The 22562-nt window shown below is 44.7% G+C and overlaps 1 protein-coding gene across 1 annotated transcript in view; it reads left to right on the top strand.

Moving 5' to 3' along the window:
• The window catches only part of SHISAL1 (shisa like 1), a 91486-nt gene extending 69276 nt beyond the window's left edge, over positions 1-22210 (top strand). The window contains exon 5 of the mRNA XM_063308287.1: positions 20441-22210. Within this exon, the coding sequence (XP_063164357.1) occupies position 20441 (1 nt within the window). The 3' untranslated portion in view covers positions 20442-22210. The remainder of the gene's footprint in view (positions 1-20440) is intronic.
• Positions 22211-22562: the final 352 nt, after the last annotated feature.

Raw genomic sequence — 22562 nt, 5'->3', positions numbered from 1 at the left:
ACATTGGTTTGCAAAAGATGAGATGGTAGTTTCTCTCCAGGAGAGCTTGCCAGATCCAAAAGCCAGGTTTTGAGAAGCAATTTGCAGGCGGGGAAAGAATGACAGTGAGAAGAAGGCAAGATTGTGGGAGAGGACAGGAGGCCAAGACAGAGTTGTGAAGGGAGGGGTGCTGGTCACAGGAATAAGGGCAGTAGAAGCTGCAGGCCTAGGTGAGGAAACCAGGTGAGATAGTGGAACGCCAGCCAGGAGAAAACCCTCTTCCTCTTCTTCCTACTCCCCCCATTCTTTTTCTTCTCCTCCTCCTCCACCTTCATAAGCTCTGTAGCTTCTTACAGCAGTCGTTCATTAATGCCTCTTCATGAATTGGGTGTGTGTGGGTGTGTGCGCACGCGCGTGTGCAATGGCAGCCTCAAGTATATCAGTAGAGCTGAGTAACTCTGCAGGATACCAGCTTGCCATGCTTGCATGTTCATTTGTATAACCAAACACACTTCTAGCCCCCACCCTTTGGTTTATACAGCCCTTCATGCATGAGTAGACCCATCTGGCCATACTGTACTATTTCTTAATAAAATTGTTTATGCATTGTAGCTAAGTTTAGCATTGGGAAAAGTCTTGGAGACAACAGAAGGAGTAAGCCATATATGAGGTCCCTATTGTAGTTCAGTGGGATTTTGCCTGTAGTTAGGACTACAGTTAGGGTTAGAGAAGTCCAGAAACACCGTGGCGGTAGTCTTAAATCAGGAAGTAAAAAAAAAAATCCCAGAAGAAGACAGTGGCAAATAATATTTTTATTTGGCATGCAGTTCTTTCTAAATGCAGGAGAAGATACGTTTCCCCCACAACTGCTGCAAGGTAGATTGGGCCGAGATAGAGTGTGGCCCTAAGTGACCAGTGAGCTTCTGTGACAAAGGGAGACTAGAATCTGGGTCTCCCCGCTTCTGCTGCAGCTCTTCAGCCACCACACCACACTCAATTCTTCTGTACTGTTGCCAGCAAAAATATGAGGTACGCAGCAGATGGCAGAACCTAGCCTATATGCGCCAATTTTGGGGGAAAAAACCTTAGTAGTGTCAGACCTGGTTAGCGCTTGGATGGGAGGCCCCCAGAGCTATAGGTTAACCTGGGCAGTTGAACCTGGAAGAAGGCCACGGCAAAGTTCTTCCATTCTTCCAAGAAAACTACCTGTGTGGGTCCATGAAATCATCACACTCTGAGCTGAACTCAAAGAAGATGATGCCATATTGGGATCTGCTCTGATGAGCCACTGAAATCTGAAGTAATGGGAATTCTGTAGAAAAGAATCTGGAGGAGGTTGAGCGAAGAACCCACACAGGAGAGTCACCTTGATTGAATGTAATTATATTTCAGTGTTTCTCAACCTTTGCAACTTTAAGACATCTGGACTTCTACTCCCAGAATTCCTCAGCCATCCAGGCTGGCTGGGGAGTTCTGGGAATTGAAGTCCACACGTCTTAAAGTTGCAAAGGTTGAGAAACATGGTAATATTTGCATGAGGAAATGTAAATGCCAATGGGAAACACAGGGAGGCAGTAAAAAAAAGCCAAGATGGCAGGTCAAAAGAGTCCAGAAGGCAGCCATGACACACATAAAAAAGGGAAGGGCTTTGATCACGTGGTAGTGGCCACCATCTTGACTTTTTTGACTCCCTTGTAGACAGCCCCCAGGAAACATAAGCAGGGGAATAAAGACAGGAAAGGGAAGGTGGGTTTGGGGTGTGATTTTTGATCTCTTCAAATTAAACAAAAGGCTTTACAGTGGAAGCTTTTCAAGAGTGGAGGCCTTTTGCCTCGTGAGCAGCAGACATTGTCAGTCGGCAGCCTTCACAGAGGATATGGACAGGTCTCCCCTCGAAATGCCCCAGGAAAAAAGGGGCATGGGGAAGTGCGTTTCTGGATCGGTATTTGGTATGGCTGATGCACAAGTTTCCATCCTCACTTACTTCCTCTGAAATAAAACCTTTTGAGTTTGATAAAGGTGAACTATAACCCCCTTTTATATAGTCAGGTGTGCCCACCCTTCTCTCTTATGGGCTGGGGGCACAGGGTAGTTATATTTGCATATAGAGAGTTAAAGAATTAAAATTATGTCAAAAATTGTATGCATCTAATTAGTACTCTTGAGCGCAATCAGCGCCTGTTTACCAATTGAGTTGCCTTCCTTTCTCTCTCTTCTCATGAATGCAATTATGGCTTCCAGAGGTCAGCCCTAAAAAGTTAAAATAGAAATTAGTTTTAATCCATCCCAGATCATGATCTGCTGAAGTTTCTTGCAATCAGCCCTGAACTGAGATCTGATCTAAAAGGTTATTTATTTATTTATTTATATTTATTCGATTTCTATAGCCGCATTTAGGGTTACAAGAGAGCACCGCGTGGGGACTTGCAGGAACAGGGGTGAGCACAGCTGGATTTGGGGCGCGCAAGGCCTCGGGGCACAGGCAAGCTTGGGAAGAGCCTCAGGGAGGCCACAGCCCCCTCGGCTGGGGCCGCGCAGGGGGGAGGAAAGGCCCCCTTGGCTGAAAGCAGGAAGCTGAGCTCCGGTGGCGCCTTAGTGCCGGAGCCACGGACAGGAGACCTTCCTACATGGCCCAGCCAGATGTCTCTCGCCTGCTCCGTCTCGGCTCCCTCGTCCGCCCGCAAGCGCGGCAGGGGATTCGCGTTTGCAGCAAGACTCGTCCTTCCTCCCTCCTGCGCCGGTCGGTTGGCGCACGGATCGGTCTTTCCGAGTACGGTTTGGCTGGGGCTTGGCCAGCTGCTTCATGGAGGAACCTTGAGCGCAAAACACGGAAACCAGAAGCCTTTCATTCCCCTTCCCCTCCCGACAGGGCTGGTGGGTCAGGTTCGAAGGGAGAGCAGAGAGGAACCTGGGAGATCAAGAGTCTGGTGGACAAGCATGTGGGCAGCGGAAGGGCTGGGCGTGTTTCTTTCAGCTGCTGAGTTGATCCAACCTAGAGAGCGCGTGCCCACCGTCGAGGACTCCGTGAGCGTCTTTTGTTCCCCTTCCGACTCCACAGCAAATCAAGGCGGAAACCCTTGGTCTGAAAAGCTGGCCGTGTGGCCTCCCCACAGAGCCACCCTGATGCTAAATCGGTCTCGGGGCCGTTTGCCTCAATGGACGCTCCCGACACAAGGAATTCTGGCCGTGGGGAGACTCTGAATCAGCATCTGGAGCCTGGAGGTGTCTCCATGGGAAACAAAGAAGGCATTCTATTAATTTGTTGGATGTGCATGTTGTTTGCTCCTAAGTTTCTTCATTTGCCAGCCCAAAATTTCAATCTCAGTGCAGACAGAAGGAGAAAAACTTCTTACTGGCCTTGGCTAACAGCTCCCATTGAAAGGACTCCAAGTTGGGTAAAACCTGTGGCTTTCCAAATTTGTTGGAGGTTCTAGGCAGTTTTACAGGGCCTGCTTGCTTTTCCAGTATTCTGCGGGTTGGTCTTTTGTTTGTAAGAGTAAACCAAATTAAATCCAGGAAAGGCAGCCACAGTATTTTGCCCTCTATAAACAACCATGCTGCTGTCAAGGGCGACCCTCTCAGTGAAGGATAAAAGTGACTCAGATTTTTTTGAAAGGTCCCAAGGCCAAAAGGTGATAATTTCCCAAGAGTGGTAAATGTTTCCAACCAAGCGTCCTGGACTTCTGCAAGGCAGCCTTGAAAAAGTGGCCCTTGAGCTTCAGGGAACGGAGATGCTCCTGTGCTACTGACCCAGATAATCCAATTCAGCAGAGTTGTCTTTGCCTTGGGAAGAGGGGAACTGTGCTGCCTCTGAGGTTGCCACCCTAAATGAGCAGGAAACTAGCCAGAGGCATTTTGCAGAGCTTCTCGTTTTCTGATCTTCTTTTTTGTGTTAATCTGTAATTGAAGTTGGTAAATGATGAGAAATTTGGGTGGCCTGAAGCAGGACTGAGGGTTCCCCATCAGCAGGCATGCCGGGTTCAGCTTCTCAAACCTCCACCAGCACTACTGGGGGTGTTAAGGGGTTGGTTTGGATGGCCTGTCAGAGGAGGGAAATGCCTGATTTCCACAACAGGTAAAGGCACCTGCCTCAGTCAGAAAGTCATCCTGAAAGTTGAATCTATCCACTCTTCTCCCTTCTACTCACAATATGATACACGTGTGTACATGAAAGCCCCCCATTCTGTTGATCCGTTGGGTTGTGTTGGTGAGGACAAGAGGAACTGCTATGAGGATCAAGCCAGAAAATCTGTTTCTCCTCTGGCATGTCACAATAGCTCAGTCCAAATCAACCACTAAGATACCTGAATCAAAATAAGTTTTTGCAGCAGTAGCAGCAACTGGCTGGTCTGGTCTGGGCTCAGAACTAAGCAAGGACAGAGCTGGGTAGTGTTTTGATGGGAGACCACAAGGAAATCCCAGATTAATAATCTAGACTAGGAAATTGAAAAAACATCTTAGAAGAAGGCCATGGAAAACCACTTCTTAATATTGCGAGGACCAGTAGATGGACGTCTCTGTGAAATCTCCAAGAATAGACCGTGACTTACTACTTACTTTACTACTATTCCATGCAGCTGCACTTTTGGGAGAGGGAAGGAAGGGGGGAAGGAGTTTAGTAGCAACCTGCTAAGTGTTAGTGGCAAGACGCTGAACTAGATCAGAGGACCTTGCCAACCTCAGCAGATCTTCTTTCTCCAGGCTTCTCTGTAAAGCTGGGGGCGGGGGGGAGTGTAGCTGCTTTAAGAGTTCCCTGAACTGTGATGAATTGACTCTTGAAAGCAGCCGCACCTTTTTTTTTTTTCCCATTTTCCATTCAGGCATGGTAGGTGGAAAAAGAGAAGCTGCTGTAATAGAAAAAGCAGAGTGATGTGTAAGGTCCAGAGCACTTCTCCTGAACCCTTCTGAAAGCATGCGCTGTCCTTGCAGATCATTATGCAGATCTCATCACCTCCATTTTACATGGTTATTCAGTGTGCTGGTTGGCCAGAGTTGTCGTCCAACATGTCCGGGGAGGGCAGGATTAGCAGGAAGAGACATTTAACCGGAAAGCTTGTTGGCCTCCTGCTGTGGGCAAAGGAAGGGAAAAATAGGATGACCATCATCACTATTCCTCATCCCAGATCTTGAACATTCTGGAGACAGGAAGTGCGTACGAAGTGAACTGTTACGTTATTAACTTTGTTCTTGTTTTTTGTTTTTAATTTGCTTTCTGAAGCATTAAACGAGGGACATATGTTAGGATCAGGTGAGCATAACCCACACAGATGATATGCTTCCAGTTATAACTGTGGTGGGACCCTCATCCCTTCTGGTTTCCTCCCCCAGCTGCCCTCCTCTTTTCTACAAAAATCCCCAGCATTTTGAAAAGTTTGCTTCTGTGTATTTCCTTTATGTTTCCATATATATATTTCCCCCTATTCATCCTTTCTCTCCTAAGGCTTGTCAAAAGAGGCACCACAAATTCTAGTAACTTTAAAAAAAATTGGGCAGAGTTTTCTATTTATTTCCCCTTTCCCACTGAGGAACATACAAGTTCTCACGAACTTCAGCAGAAGCCCATTTTATCCCAGGTTGTCGCATCGTTTACAACAGGAAAAGATTCTAGCTTTTTCCTTGAATTATGGCATCATTCAGCCATAATGCAATCGTTCCACTGTATGATTTCAGCCCCATGATGGCATACTCATTTTAGAGACAGAGACTGAACTCTGCACTTAGTCCTCCCATAAAAAAATAATGGTGCTTGCTACACTCTGCAATTCTGTCTTCCTGTGCAAGCAACACTTACATCACCAAGGGTATCCATAGGCAGGTCAACAAATCAATATGGCAGCCATGCCCATGCAGTCGAAACCCTGCCCGCTTTTAATGTCTTTGTGATACAGATAAAAAGGAGAGGGCTTTGGCAACATGGCTGTGGTCACGGTCTTGACTTTTTTTAACCCTTTGCCCCCTTGGACATCTCATATTTTGGAAGGAGGAGTTGGACCAGCTGTGGCACAAGGACAGTCAAGAAAGATGTAGAACCACTTTAAGAAATTGCTAGGTGTGTGCAAAGTATTCCAAGTTTGAACCATTGCATGCTCAGAATGCCCTGCTTTGAGCTCGAAACAGTGGTTTTTGAATTTCGGGCGATGTAGTTGGAAATGTTCCAATCCTCCTAGAAATGTTTTGAGTTCAAAACGGGCCATTTCAAGCTTGGAATACTTCTGAAATGGTTGAAATAGCAGCAGAAGTCTTCCAGTGATACCAGTCTGTTTCAAATTCAGGGCAGAGCATTTTGAACGTGAAATGTTTTCCACGCTCCTTGAAATTGCTTGCTTCTCATTGATATGATTGACATCACGACAGACATGGAAAAGGGACAGGGCTTCAACTGCATGGTGGTGGCACCACCTTGACTTTTTTACCCCTACAGACACAGACACTCCTGACCCAGAAGCTGTATAGTGGGAGTTACTAATAGGCCTGTAGAGGATTATATTATTTAAGCCTACTCTACTGAAATTGGCGAGGGTAAATCCAGTAAAGCTATTAGAGTTTAAGGTAAAGGTAAAGGTTTCCCTTGACGTAAAGTCCAGTCGTGTCCGACTCTAGGGGGCGGTGCTCATCTCCGTTTCAAAGCCTTGGAGCCGGCGTTGTCCATAGGACACTTCCGGGTCATGTGGCCAGCATGACTCACGGAACGCCGTTACCTTCCCGCCGAAGCGGTACCAATTAATCTACTCACATTTGCATGTTTTCGAACTGCTAGGTGAGCAGGAGCTGGGACGAGCGAGCAACGGGAGCTCACCCCGCCGCACGGTTTCGAACCGCCGACCTTCCGATCGACAGCTCAGCGGTTTAACCCGCAGCGCCACCGCGTCCCGTGTTTAGAGTTTAGTTGGCTTTTAATTAACATATAGAACATCGGCATGGAATTTTAATATTAAATGGATTTAAACATGCAAAGAAGCCATTTATCAAACTTCTGTAATGTGATTCAAGTCTGGAGCGGAGCTGGTTCTTCTCCCCTTCCTTCTCCCCAGGTTCATTTTATACAATTTGGCACCTGGGATGGGCCAAATCAGAGCCATCAGTAGCGAAAGGAGACGGTTGGATTTGCTATCACCACAGAAGAAGGTGATCATGAAGTGTTTCCAAGAGCTGACTCTGTGAATTAAGGAAAGAAGAGAAAATGGTTTTTCACTGAGAAAAGTTCTTTTCGAGCAGGCTTGGCACACACAAGCGAGCTGTGCCTGCTTTGGATTTCCCCTCAGTGCCACCACTATCCTTCAAGCTTCTTTCTTCTAACCAGAAGAAAGCCACCAATGCTTGAGGAGTTACTTTAAAGAGGCCTTAAAGCAGCGGGATCCCTTTTCAGGCTAGGTAGAAGGCTGAACAAAGTGGGGGCTGCTTTAATTAAGAGCAGAGAGGCGCCGTGTCCCTGCAGGGACGAGGTCCAGAGGGCTTCAGATGACACACCACCCTTAACCAACTGCAACCAAATACACAATGTTCTGGAAACCCAGAAGATGCATATTGCAACTAAACAGTTGCCAGTTTTTGAGTAAACAAATTGTTCTCTCTGCTCCGCAGTTTCAGAGGCTAATAATGCTTTAAGTACTTTCGTTGGCAGGGCTCTCTCACCACATAATACAGTTTCTGATTCCGACTTGTTCTGATTCTGACTTGTTCTGATTCCTCTCCACAGTAATAAAATGTCCTGTGTAAATGTTAGAAACCGCTCACTTTTTCTCTCACAAGAATTCAGTGCCTGATGCGGCAGTGCTCTTTCTCCAGATCCAGATGAGAAGAGCATTGAAACTGTGAAGGAATACTAAGCCAGCATGAGTACCATGAAGATTTCAAAGCATGACCAAACAAAACCCAGGTTTTAATGAGCTTTGTAGCCCCATAGTAGGCCTGTGAAATGTTTCATATTCATATTTTTTGAATATGTTCTTCTAAGCTTTCAAAATTGCTCCTCTTTTTTTTTTTTTTTTGCTACACAACCTGGAACACATGCAAAATTATGCTGGTCCTCCCAGTGCTTGGGAGAAGCACATGTGATTTTTTTCCCCACTTAGCTTAGGATATCTAAGTTTATCCCAGCACAATGGCAAAAAGAGCACCTACGTCAATGTGTTATAACTACCCAGACTCCATTTAAAAAAATAAGCTACTGTATTATATTTGCTCTTATCCACAGGAAATGAGACCATGTGTTTCCCAATGTACTCAACGTATACCCCTTTTTCTTCACCTGAACCACAATAGTAGGTGGGGTGATAGTCCATGCTGGCTGCTACCTGCCACCCAATTTACAGAAAAAATGGTCAAGGAGATGACTTTTTAATTTTTAAAAAAAATTGATAACCCCCATAGGAAACATTCTTAATGAAAACATTCCCAATTCCCTTGATAACCCCCATAGGAAACAAGGCCACTTGCTATCCAGAGGGTATCATATATACGCATTGCTTCTTATTCCAGACTAAGTCTAAGATCATTTTCGCAGACATGAAATTACTTTGATCTTCTTTTGGCCTGGGTCTGTTAACATTTATTGCAATGAATATGAGAAGCATCTCTAAATGTAGATGAGTTTCTGTGAATGTGGGCTTTAGATTCATAGTGGAAAGTCAGTTGAAGCAAGAAGTGCTTTGCAACTCATGTATGCAAATAGTTTTCATCTTTCACTTCATCTCTGCAAATATGATTATAGGCTGCTCTTCTCCAAGGAGCCCCAGAAGCAAAGGTGTTTGGAATGGTTGGGATGTTTTTGGTTGAAGCAGGCCATTGTACCTATTTATTTGCAGGAAAAATGTCTGTAGTCAAAATATTATCCTAGCTGGGGCCTCTGGGATATATCATATGTTCCCAGTTGCTTGGTACTAAAGTTTTATAGAGGAAGAAGGAAGAATAATTAAGTTCAACAACCATAATTTTGACTTTGAAGCTGTAGCATGATTCTAGCGGCAAGTAGAGTTACAGGCTAATTATAGCATTTCATTTCTTCAGTCTGGAAACCATTGAGAGCTGTGTGATCTGGAACAAGATTCTGTCAGGTACATTTCCACAACATAAACCAACCACCAACACGCTTGGCTTCTAGTCTCGGAATAAAGCGTCTGTGACTGAAAACGAGGCGACTCCTTTCTGTCCTGCTTGGTGGTGGTTTCGACTAAGCATCTGCAAGATCTTGAGTTCACCAAGTCCCACAAATGGCTGAAATGTAAAGAGAGCACATTTCTGGAAGGAAATTAAACCCAGTTTTTGAACAATTGTAGATATAAGCTAGCAGAGCAGGCCACAGAGAGTCAATGAACTAGAATTCTCACAGACGAGACCAAGGACAGCTTTCTGTTGAGAAGGCCTTGTGTCTTCTGGCAACATCTGCTTCTCCAGGACCTTTCAGATCTGAGAGCAGTACTAGGCACTGCAAATAAAAGCTGCTAGATGCTGGGTCTCTATGGCTGTCACTCTTGTCCAAGCTTCAAGTAATGCAACCACCATTGCTGGTTTTTTCCTGTGCATTTGGGGGTCATCTTAGAAGTTCTTGAAAATTAAGGAATTAGCCAGTGGCTGCAGATGTCATAACTGCAAGGCTTGGATCTCTGAAGACTAGTTTGAAGATTAGCTGCTGCTTGGAGAAGCTGCCTGCCTGGCTTAATTTAACCCTTTTCGTACTGCCTTCCCTGACCAGTGACCTCTTCACCTCAACTTCTGTTCCTGCCCCTTCTTTTCTCCCCTTCCCAGCAGCTACCTGTCTTCATACCCCATTTCAGTCCTGTTCCTTTAAAAAGGTTTTATTTGTTTTGTTCTTTTGGCTAAAAGGAGGAAATTGATTTATTATTTGTTTGTTCAGATGATACAGTCACCCCCTCCCCAGGCATGTGTATCTATGATAAGAGTAGCTTGTGAGAGAGAAAGAGGATGGCTGGTATGTGCATACCAAGCAATTACATTTATAAATGGAGTACTTTATCTTACATGCAATTTAGTTGAACTGAATTTATATGAATAACATACATGATTTTTTTTGTCTTGGCTTCTCCCTCTTTGGAGAGGGTAGCTTCTAGCAGATACCTAAATGCACAACTGGGTGTGCATATAGTGATATCATGCACACCCATTTATTGACTGAAAAGGTATATCCTTCTAGAGTTGGCAATGCTAGGATGACAAGTGAGGAAAGCTGGGCCCTGTGTGGGATTTTTGCCTATGACTCCCCCCTCCCAATCTTCTGTTAGGAAGAGGGATCATCTCCTATTCTGTGTCTTCCTTATGGATAACTCCTGCCCAACCCCATGTGGAGGCTCTCACAGGCAGACAAGTGTTGGATGTATGTGGGCTGTCATTAAGAGAATTAACAGCTGCCTTTTCTCTTGGCTAAGAGGCGTTTCAAGCCATCTTCTCTTTCGATGGCTTGACTCACCCTGTCCATTTGCAGGAAGGTCTCACCAATTGCATAACTTGTCCTTTCAGGAAGAAGTGTTGACAAGGTGGGCTGGTAAGAAGGTTTCCTATTTTAGGAAGTTTTTTATGCCTCTTTCTTCTCAGCTCTGGAGGAGTGGATTCTGTAGTGGAAACAATCTGGTTAAAAAACACCACTAAAAAAACGAAAAGAGATTTCTGTAATAGCCATCTGCTTGTACACATTCTCCTGGCCAGGCAAGACACATGAAAGGTTATTTTTGCTCTCTGCGTTGATTGCAAGATGAAAAACGGCTTTTGTGGAGAAGCCTCATTAATCCTGATAAAAATCACTGGGTTAGAAGATGAACTTTGAAAGATTCTCAGATGACAATCTGCAGTGGTCAAGTTGCAGATCACCGGAATGCACCTTTGGGGTGGGCCTCCAGCGTGTATTTCCCTCAGCTTACGACTGACCATTTCTCAGAATAAGAACATTCTTTCTTAATAGTTTGTGCTCCTGTACACTGTTGGGGTGTGTCAAGAAACTCAAGATGCATTGCATATAAAAAAGAGGTGGGGCTTTGATCATGTGGTGGCAGCCACCATCTTGACTTTTCTGACACACACACCCGGATGTCCCTGCTTCTGTATAACATTTCACTTTTTTGTGTGTCTTTCAACTTCCTTGTACACTTTCTTCTGGTTCCAATGGGTTGTCATCTCTCATTACACCTGGCCTCCATGTCATCCCATGCAATAAGGATTTCCTTTCTTTGCTCCAGTCACGAAACTCACAGGGCTGGTTAACCAAGTCTAATTCATCAGTTGACAGCCTCAGCTTCCATAAGTAGCTCCATAGGACCCCAAGCTTTCATCACACACATTTCATCTCTTCCAACATGAGATCCGAGCAGATTGTTTCCAGTGAAGTCAGCGTCTGCATCTGCTTGTCATCAAGTCTTGGGAAGCTTAAGGGCGTAGAAGAGCCAGCGTGGAATCTCCTTCTCTTCAGAAAGGCTTGAAGGTTGAAGAGGACTTTGCAAAGCGATGCAACGATTTCAGGCCTTCGCCTGTGGGAGGTTGCAAAGACAGTATTGAGTTCTTAATGTCCTGCGTTTCTTTTCTAAAGCCACATTAGGGGTGTGTGCAGGGTGTGGTCAAAGAAGATGCCAGCCACGATGGTGTGATTGATACTGCCTGTTTTAGATGTGTGTCATGGCGACCAGCATAACAAATGGGCAGAGCTTAATCTCACGCTTGTAGCCACCGTCTTGACTTTTTTGACCTTACCCTATGGACGCTCCTGGCCACTTTTGAAGGAGAAGATAAGTAACAGGAGGTCTCCTCACGCGGGTAGGCTTGTGACACAGAGGCAAAGTGATACTTTTCACTGAAGCAAAGAGGAACACACTTGGTTTTGTACAAGCTCATTGCATGACCTCGGAGCTTCTCAGGGCAGAAGCTTCTCCTTGATTTGGCAAGGTCATGCTGGAGAAGTCAGAAAGGCAGGCTCTCCGAAATAGCTTGCCCAAACTTCAGCTAGGCATGTGCTGGGTGAGGTGAGCAGGGCATCTTCTCCAGTCTTGATTTGGCAGGCAGGCAGAAGACCTTGTGTGCCAAAGCTTGGCTAGAAGTCCTCAGGGCTGTGGACTTCTAGCCAAGCCGTATCTCCTTGCTTTGTTCTTAGAAATGAGATGGCAAGCAGCTCTGAACATGTGCTTGCTCAAACCTTCAGAGTGGAGTGCCCTTCAAAAGATTTGCACAGCCTGAATACTTATTTATTAATTGATTGGATTTGTACCCTGCCCTTCTTCCAGGACAGTATTTCTCAACCTTGGCCACTTGAACGAATGTGGACTTCAACTCTCAGAATTCCCCAGCCACCCATCTTCAAGTGGCCAAGGAGCTCGAGGTGGTTCCCATGGGGACCTCCCTTTATTATAGGCCCACAAAAACATTCCTGCAAGGTGGGTTGGGCAGTGAAAGCGTGACTGGCTCAGTCACCCAGTAAACCTCCATGGCTGAGGGTGAACTTGAACCTGGGGGTCACCAATCCTTCTCCAAGACTTTCACCACTTTCACCACTACATCTCACTGGGTAACATTGTTCTGTTGGATAACCTAACCCCAGTCATCTAGACATAGATCCTAGCAAGAAAGAAACTTCCGTTTTCAGGAATCTGAGTGAACTAAGCCGCCGGGTGAAGCCCCTTCAAGTATTAATAACCCGGGAGTAGTGGTTGAAAGGCTGTGCTCGGGCTGTGCTCTCCATTGTGGGCTAAGAGGAACGTGATTTGTCTTCAAGGCCACAACAGAGTGGAAAGTGAGAACGCTGGCGCCAACAGGGAAGAGGAGCGAGGCACGTTGTTGTTTATTCGTTCAGTCGCTTCCGACTCTTCGTGGCTTCATGGACCAGCCCACACCAGAGCTTCCTGTCGGTCGTCAACACCCCCAGCTCCCCCAGGGACGAGTCCGTCGCCTCTAGAATGTCATTCTCTAGAATATGTATTCTCTAGGATAGAAAGGAGCAAGGCACCTTGCTCACTCCTTATGCCAGAATATCTCTTATAATTGATAGATAAACTTGCAGCCTGGGATCATGGGAGCTGAATTCGTAAGTGTATCTTTCCTGGAATGGAAAGAGGACAGTATTGTTTTCTGCTGACAAGTTTATAGCTGAACACCCACCATCTTGGATAAGAGAAGACGCAGCTTGGATACCTGCTTATTGAAAAGACTCAGAAAATGAAAAGAATCCTGCTGTCCGACTGTCTCTGTCACAAAAAATCTTGGCAATCCAGATTAGGCTCAAGAGAGGCCATATAGCACATCAGAGTTTATAGCTTTACCAAATCCAGTTATTAACCTTAGGCTAAACTCTTCTGCGATTTTGATTACAAATTGATTCCTGTTTCCTAAGATGACATTTGAATTTATTTTTTTCTCCTATCCATTTCTGAGGTTCATTTACTCTGGTGACATTACTCCGAAGCAGTCTGGCAGTGTTAATAAAAGATGTGTCCCCCTATTTCCCTCTCCTCACCCTCATCCCTTGTGCATGTGTAAGAAACACATTCCCTACTGTATGGAAGAGAGGAGGGATGGAATGAAGTCTGTTTTAAAAAACATGCCGGCATTAGAAAAATCAGCGTATAAACATAGCAATGACTGCTTATTTTATCCTCATCCAGAAGCAATACGGGTTTTGAAATGAACAAGCTCATTATGCTTCTGCATAAATGGAGTATTGAACCTGAGATTCCGAAATCTCCTGTTTTGAGTTTCAATTTCTATTCTAAAATTGGCTCTAATTCAGTGCAGGGTTTTGCATTTTTAAGTTAACACCTGTGGTGCTTACGTCCTCATGTGGGTGGAACCATCACCAGACCCCGCAATCCTGCTTGCTCTGACCTGATCATGGAGCTGTTTATATGGGGAGCTTTTATGCACACCCAGAAGGAATGGGTCAAGGGGGAATGGGGTGCATCTCTGTCCCAGAGCTACAGTGCCAAAGGTGTGGCTCACATCAAGAGAGGGTGTCTTCCCCTGCATGAATCCTTCCCACCTTCTTGCTTTCTGCCCATTTGAGGGATGCACAGGCAGTAGAAGAAGCAGGGGCTCCCTCGAGCCAAGGTTGGCCCCTAATGTTTTCCAGGCCAGGCTGAGGTTATGGTTTGCGGTGGCCTCCTTGCAAGATGTCTTTGAACCAGCCAGTTCAGCCTACGCTCTCCCCTCCAAGGCCTGACCAAGCCTGACCCTGCTCAGCTTCCAAACACAGATGGGCACTGCCCCTTGCTGTGTTATTCAGGTGATGGGCCCACGAAACAAAATTATCCCTTGTGAGAACATTTATGAAGGTTTCCATTCAGTGAACTTTTAAGCAAATGTAATTGCTATTTGCATTTAAGCAAATGTAATTGCTATTATTTTGTATGTTTTACCTTGTTTCACTGTTTTGTGTGCTTCAATCAATCTTCATACATTATTGCATATTGTACTATACGTGTCTGTGTGTGTATAATTTAGCTCATTTTTCATTATTCAGCTGCTTTTGTGACTAGGTAAGATAGAAATTGTCTGTCCTCTCTCTGCCTAACCTTCAAGTAGTTTGCTATTACCTTCTTCCCAATGTAGCCTGCAACCCTGGCAGTCTCCCATCCAAGCCGTAACCAGGCTTACCCCTACTTAGCCTCCCAAACCAGATGGGGCACATCCAGAACAGGAGCGGGGGACAGGGATCTTGCCAGGGGTTTGGCTACTGATGATGGAGGCATCTTTGCTCCAGGGAGGTTCATGTGGACATGTTCCTGTGCAGGTCTGAACTCCCTCACCCTCCCTGTAGAAACAACCTCCAGAAGAAATTTCTGCTGCGAACTCAGCCTTGGGAAGCCCTGACCAGCAGACTTGCAGATTGTACAAGCAAGGTCTAGAGGCCCAAGTGTTTCTCTGGGTATGAATCTAGAGCTCAGTACTTCATTGTATGTTACAGAAGATGCCCTGAAACAAAGCCCATCCCAGAATGTAGTGATTCTTTCATAATGGGAAAATTAGTCATCTTTGGAACGTTGCTTTTCTGGGGTTCAGGAAAAAAACTGTCAGTAATGGAATGGAGAACTAAAAAAAACTCATCAGGGATCATTTCCTCCATGAGCAGAGCAGTTGAAAGTTGCAATTTTCCTTTTTCTGGAAGAGGAGCTGCCACATAATCTCTCACAGGCCCATCTTTCCCCTCCCTCCCCCACTATCGGCCATATCGCAGAGTGTGGACTCAATAAAGGGTTGGCCTCTCTCTCTGCAAGGGAGCTGCCTGTCATCAGCTTCTGGAAAACTGCACAGGAAATCAGATGTACATGTGTCTTGCTTAATTATTGCCAATGGAAACACTTTGGAGCTCTGGGCAAGGAGCCTATACACTGCCAATGGACCGGACATGCTCAGTTGTGACAGTCACACCATATACAGAAGAGCTGCAAATGATTTTGTGTTGTCATTTCCTGCTACTGGTCTAATCACATCTCCGTTGAGTTGATTTGACAGCTGGTGGCTTCATGGATGTGCCTGTTAAGATTTTTTGGCAACGGTAAAGAAGTGGTTTGCCATTACCTTCTCCTGAGAAGATTTTTTTTTTTCATTTTGCAGTCTGGCCTCCAGCCCTGAAATTTCCTTGGGGAAATTTCCTCCTGTCCAAGCTAGAGTTTTTGAAGCCAACTCCAGACAAGGCCAGCCAGTCTGCATCTAATCCTAAGGTCTGCGTCAAAATGCATCTTCAGAACATGACATCATTATTTCCTGATTAAATGTTCATCTGTCCCCTTCAAAATCACACAGATCACTTAGTCATCAAAAGCAAAGGAGACTGTATTTCAGTTGAAGCTTATTAAAATGTGTTTTGTGAAATGCTGTATTTGGGGGTTACTCATTGCTGGGATGGATGGATGGATGGATGGATGGAAGATAGATTTGTGTAACAAATATTGTCATGCAGCAATTCTGAAACAGAACAGAGACAGTGGCATCCATAACAAACGACTTCAATGTCTGAATGATGAAACATGGACAATGACCTCATCTTGAAAATGCTGCAATTATGGATTTGCAGAGGCATTCATTGCAGCATTTGTGAGATGATGTCATCATGCCAGTGTTGTCATTGATCCATCTTGCTCCCCACCACCACCTTTGGGACCTTCAGGGACTTTCCTTGCCTCTGGATAAGTTACAAGCATCAGGGAAACCAGAGTTTTACAGGATAGAGGCCTTAGTTGAGAGCAGCTAAAGGGATGGTTTTAAAACAGGGTTTCTCAACCGTGGCAACTTTAAGAAGTATGGACTTCAACTTCCAGAATTCTGGGAGTTGAAATCCACACTTCTTAAAGTTGCCACAGTGGAGAAACCCAGCTTTAGATCCAACAGTCCACATCCAGATTTGACTTCAACTTTACCAGCTGTTTTTTTTTAATCAGTATCAACAATAGAATAGAATGCTTTATTCTATTATTGATACTGATTCTTATCTTATCAAACAAGCATTTATGAGCCTGGGAAAGGATGCTGAAAAGCTTAGCCATTTTGCCCAATATCTAAATATGGCCAAGAAGACATTATCCTTAAAAGACCTGCATTCAGGGTGATGAAGCCAGGGCCTTGGAGTGAGAGCTGCCATATCTGACTGCCGACATCCAGAGGACTGCGGATTAATTAGAGTTAGGAAGCACTGAGGGAACTCAGAAAGATCTCAGGATGTTGGAATAGGGTAAGTCACACATCTGTGATTGTGTGCTTTTAAAGGATTGTCAAAGTTACTGGAGGAGGAGAGCTGGGATGGTCTATGGTGATAAAAAATGGGGAGTCTGACTAACACATTTTAGTCGTAAGCTGCATATGTTTCATGAGGCACAGCTTTTCAATAAAAGTTAATGCTTTTTATAACGTTTGTTAGTTGGGAAAAGTGCAACCAGGCTCCTGACTTTTACCACAATGAAGTATCTAACCTTCCTGTAGGTTTACCATTTTGGAACACGTAGTTGGTATATTTTATTTAACAAGACTCCGCAATGGACTAGACCCCCACAGCTTCTGAAGTCACCCTCTGCACGCAGGTCTTTGGGGAAGTAAAGCCCAACTACTTGTAATGTGTTTTTAAATTGCATAACTGAGAATCTCGTTCTTGGTTTAAACGTGTAAACCTAAAGCCATCATTCCAAAAAATAGTTGAACCACTTTCCCCTCCGCGGCTTCCCCTCCAAAACTTACCTTCGCAGCCAATGCCTTTTGCAAACCCTGCGGTGCAACAGACTTGGTGCACAACTGTGCATCTTTGGGAGCAGACAGCCTGTGGCAGAAGCAGGTTTCATGGAGGCAATAATCTGGATATCGTCTCCCGCCCTACCAAACCCACGGGCAAACCCTTTCCGTGGAATTCAAAGGTGCTCTGAGCACCATTTGGCCAATACGTCAATTTCCATAATATTTCCTGAGGCACCTTTATGTTTATCTGATGTTCAATTACAATGAATCTGGGAGTTGTTTAAAAGCTGTTGCTTTGCTCCGTTTTGTTTTCTTTTAATTTGATAGTAAACCTGGAAACCAGCCCAGCAATCTGCAGAGGCACCCAACAACCACTGAATTTCAAAAGGAGAACGTTAGTCATTCTCTCCTTGGCTTTCCAAAGCTCTTCAGAGACAGCTGAACAGGTTAATTTGATTTTCACTCTGCGTCTGACAAGAGGAAGCAGCCGCTGATGGTCATCCTTAATTTAAATGTACAAACGCAAATGAAGTGGGCAAGCTGGCCTGGTCACTGTCTGTATGCTTTTTGGAGCGAGCTTCCCATTGCTTCTTCAGGTTGCGAGAATAATGCCCTTCCAGAGTCAGTCCTTCTCTGGATATGACTGGTGAAGGACAGAAGTGGGAGAAAATTCATTTTTCGTTGGTTTGTCATCCTGGGGGTGCTGTGGCAGCTAAGAGCAGCTTGTGGTGCCCCACACTTTCTACAGCCCTCCAGAAGACCTGAAGAACATCAACTGATCAGCTGAGGTGGAAGGAGCGATAGATCCCAGCTCCCTGCCTGTCATTGTTGGGTGCACTGCAATTCTGCCTTTTGATGGTAGAGAATATGTGCCACTTGCAGGGGGTCTGGAGGGGGGAGGGGGGTCCAGATCTGCAAGATGACACATGCCCCATCGCAGTCTAAACCTTGCCACATTTCTCTTCTGAAAAGGCAGGCACAGAGTGGCTGGACTGATGTGGGATTTCTGTGCATCTGATGAATTGAGCTCCACTCATGAAAGCATCTGCCCTTTCATAAAAATTGCTAGAAAAGCAAATAGATGGAGTGTCACAGCCTTCCTTTCAAAGCAACTCTCTTGATTAACATTTAAGCCTCAATCTGATATATTGATAAGCACCCCCTTCCCAAGAAAACCTTTCATGTCCACCTTTTTCTCACAGAACAACCTGGGTCTTGAGGCCTCTGCTCCTTTTCCAAGATGTTAAGTTCTGGTTTAGTTAGTTTCTCAGAGTGAACTTTATATTTGGCATGAAATTACTAAAAATGCTAAAAGAACATTTTTTTTTCTGCCTTTGAACGAGCAATAATTTGAGATTGGTTTATATTTATTTTGTAATAACATGCACTTCTTATTATGCAAAGGGCCGGACTTGGTCGCATAAAGAGACAACAGCCTCAGTCTAGCTGACGCTTCTGCGTTGTATCCCTTCAGCTCCACTGTTCTTGTGGAAGATTTCGAGAGACTAAGTCTAGACCCAGGATTATATCATCTCAGGGAAAACCTAGCCAAAGTACACACAGTTATGTTTGTTTATTGACCTAGAGACTTTTCCCACCAGTGCCCTTTTGCCAGATGAGAAGGCCCTTGAGGAACACAGTTTTTCCTAATTCCCTGTGGGTGTTCTGGCCTTGGCACATGGTCATCTGCAGAGGAGGGCAAGTGACGCCGCTTGTAGCACAACATCCTGGTAACCTTTTGTACTTGTGTTATGATGTCACATGAGATACACAAAGCAGGTGGGGCTCAATCACACATTTTGTGGCCACCATTTTGACTTTTTTGACTCCCCAAGATGCCCTGTGGAACTCCCCTCTAGAATGGATTTTCACCTTCGGGGTTGTAAACTTTTATCACTATGGAACCATTATGTCCCACTCTCTACAATGTTATTTTTTTAAAAGCATGTTTGAAAAAAGATTTTCAGATGATCTAAGGAAGCTGCACCTCCTTCTGTGAAAGAAGTACAATGTTTAAAACCCTCTTCCTTGCTCCTATTTGTTCTTTTTCTGCGTTCCCTTTCCCTTAAGTGAGTCAGGTCCTGTGTTCCTGGTTGTTCCTTGTTTGCTTAAGCCAGAGTTTCTCAACCTCAACAACTTTTAAGATGGGTGGACCTCAGTTCCTAGAGTTCTGGGACTTGAAGTCCACTCATCTTAAAGTTGCTGAGGTTGAGAAATGCCAGCTTAAGCCCCACTTGAATGAAATGCTTTCTGTTCTCTGTTTGTTGCTGAGCTGGTGTGATCTGTATCACTTCAGATCTTAGCTGGGGGTGGAGCTCACCTACGATCTAGCACCCCTGTCTCCCATAGTAACGTGGTCTGAAGAAGTGTTCCATCAGAGAAGTCTGCTCCATACGTATTCAGGGTCATATTCAGCTTCTCCATGAGATCCAAGGTACATTGTCTGGTGGTCATCAACATCCCTCCACAGTTTGCATATTTCTACCTTAAAGGTGGCCTTCCAGAAAAGAACAGTGGGACACATGAAATAGTCAGCTGCTTGGTTAATCTTCAAGTGAAGATTGACTCCTGGTGACTTTGTGGATGTAACTATGTAGGTTTCTTGGAAAACTATATGGAAATAGTTTTGCCTTCATCTTGGATGGATGGATGAATGGATGGATGGATGGATGGATTTTAACCAGCTTACCCCCCTGACATTCCCTCATGGTTTCCAGATTTTTTTTAACAGACCTTGGGGCCAGATGTATCAGTTGGTCCTTACTGGTAGTTGGTGGGGGATGTGTTTGTTCAGCTGCTACTCCCCAATGAGTATCATGTCCTTGACTGTGGATTTTGTCTCTTTATTTTAACCTTATGTTTTAAATCTATTCTGCAAACTGTCTAGAGTCATTTCGTGACTGAGACAGCAGGCAGGCAGACAGATAGTTTTTAATTTTGCTTTACCTTCCATGCATTATATTTAGCTGTTTTTAATACTGTTAGGAAGCTAGGAGAAGTGATAAAATAAGCTAAGGTAGGTCAAAAAAACAACTCAAGCTTAAATTTTGTCCTGTCCAATCCACTCAGAAGGATTATGAATTGAATCCAATGGGGCTTGTTCCCACGTGAACAAAGGAAGCCAATTAAGAAATGTGCAACTACAGTGTGTTATTGCATACACAGGAAGTAAGCATACGAGGGGTATTCACATTCTGTAGTTCCATTTTGTTCATGGCAAATCAGAACCACAGCTCTAGAAAAAAATGAGAATTTTTTTAAGCATCCAGGACACAAATGATTGCTTATTGTGATGTTCTCTGTTTTCCAGAAAAGAGAGTATTTTGACGTGCCTCAAGATGGGAGAGGTAAGATTTCAGCCCAAGAAGAGCAGCTTTATCTGAAAAGCACAATGGGAAGTTCTTGAACGATTAGGAAAATGACTCCAAGGAGATGGGTCAATTGAATCTCCACCGTGGCAAGCGATGCTATCCAGAGATCTTGGTGAGGCAATGTTACACAAGCGATACCTTGGAGACCAAGACATCCATCCTGAAAGAAGAGAGAAATTGAGGGGGTACCATGCCCATGGAAGTCCAACCTAGGGTGAAAATACACTACAACGCCAGCCCGTGGCCAATACACTTCTTTGTCCTTCTGGTTCATTAAATCTCCCTTGAGCCAACTCGTAAGGGTCAAAATAAGTAGGTGACTTTTCCCTAAAGTCCTCTAGTGAATATTGTCACAACAAGCTAGATGTAGGCTTTGTTGGCTTAATCTTCTTTTGTCTTCATGGTTTTCCTCCTTTGGGAGATGGATGAGAGAAAAGCTATAATTTGAAATGGGGAAAAGTACCGTTTTGATGGGCAAGAAAGTAGCAACCTTGCATTTCAGTTTCTGAGCACACCGAAGTGGCCTCTCTTACCTGTGCAGGTGGGGAATTGGGAAAAGAGCATCCTTTCTCCTGACCCCAACTGGAAAAATCAAAGAAAAATGGAAACACTTGTAATAAGTGAAAGCAATAAAACAGCTGCTGCCTGCCCAGTCAGGCCATTATCCCGTTTGTTCATGTAAGCAACCTATCCCTTGCCCATTAGTTGACCTTAATAATTAACTAATAATCCCTCAGGAAGCTGGTGACGTCCTTGTTGACAGAACTGCAGCGATTCCTTGGTTAAGGATCAGGATGGTGGGCAAGCTTTGTGCATTCTGAAATAAGTTGGTCAAGAAAAGGAATATTTAAAGAAAGGGCATAGCTGATGATTTGTTCTTACAAAATTCCATTAGTTCCCCCCCCCCTTCCATCGAGCAACTTAACAAATCAATATCGGAAGAGCGATTCAGTTTAGCAGGTGGTTGTTAGGTTTTTCCTGGAAACATTTGGTTTCCTCCCATCAGTGTAAACCTTTTGGGCTGAAAAATATTGATCATTTTCCTGCAGAATATAATAGCTGGTGCAAAAGGAATACAGAACTAGGATTACAAACACACACACACACACACATCGTATGCTTTGGGTAGATCCAAGAAAGAGCGTAAAGAACAGCTTTTCACTGAGATAACTTGCCTTGTAGGCAAAGATTGGGCACGTCCTCCTAAGAAAGGGAACATCGGCATTTTCTCCTGCCCTTTGCCACGCAGTGGTCCTAACTTCATGCTGAAGTTGCTTGCTCAAATTGTCTTGCTTTTCCATTCCTTGCAAGGATCCTGGGGAAGCAGCAAGGGGAGAATTAATTCTCTCCCACAGGCCCTGCATATGTCCTCAGTCTTGTAGCAGCACTGGCCTGAGCAATATTCCTGCATATTCCATCTCTCCATAAGGGGACTTATGTTCCTAGGACGGCCCTTGCCACTGGATGTTTTATTTACCCCACAACCAGTGGTTTCTGACAAATACAGTGGACACATTTTCACACCAGCGGTGAATGCCTGACCTTCTAGCAAAGGAGTGCCCCAAAACTAAGGATTTGTATCAGAGGAAGGAGAAGTTAGGGCCCACTTTCAATTGGAGATTGCCTCCACTTCTATATGGTTGATGGATTATGCCAGTGTTCCTCAACCTTGGCCACTTTAAGATGTGTGGACTTCAACTCCCAGAATTCCCCAGCCATTCCTTGCTGGCTGGGGAATTCTGGGAGTTGAAGTCCACACAACTTAAAGTGGCCAAGGTTGAGGAACACTGGATTACACAGTCTGACGGTCTGACCTGCAATTGCAGAGGTGTTATTAGAATTTATCCCTTAACATTTCTTTAGAATTCAAGTAGATTTAAAGTTGTACCTTCTTGAATTGTGACCTTCTTGAATTAATTTAGGTGATGTAATCCCTTCAAACAGCCTTGGCTTCGATGCGTATCCTTTCTCCCATGAAAAACTACCCATGGCCAGGTCAGTGGGCTTCTTATGACTATCTCAACCTTAACTGTGGTGAAGAACGCTGACTTAAACTGGAAA

This window comes from Candoia aspera, chromosome 7 (assembly GCF_035149785.1).
Source record: "Candoia aspera isolate rCanAsp1 chromosome 7, rCanAsp1.hap2, whole genome shotgun sequence".
NCBI classification, from domain to species: Eukaryota; Metazoa; Chordata; class Lepidosauria; order Squamata; family Boidae; genus Candoia; species Candoia aspera.
Note: the sequence above shows the minus strand (reverse complement) of the source record. Positions and strands in the feature narration are given on the sequence as shown.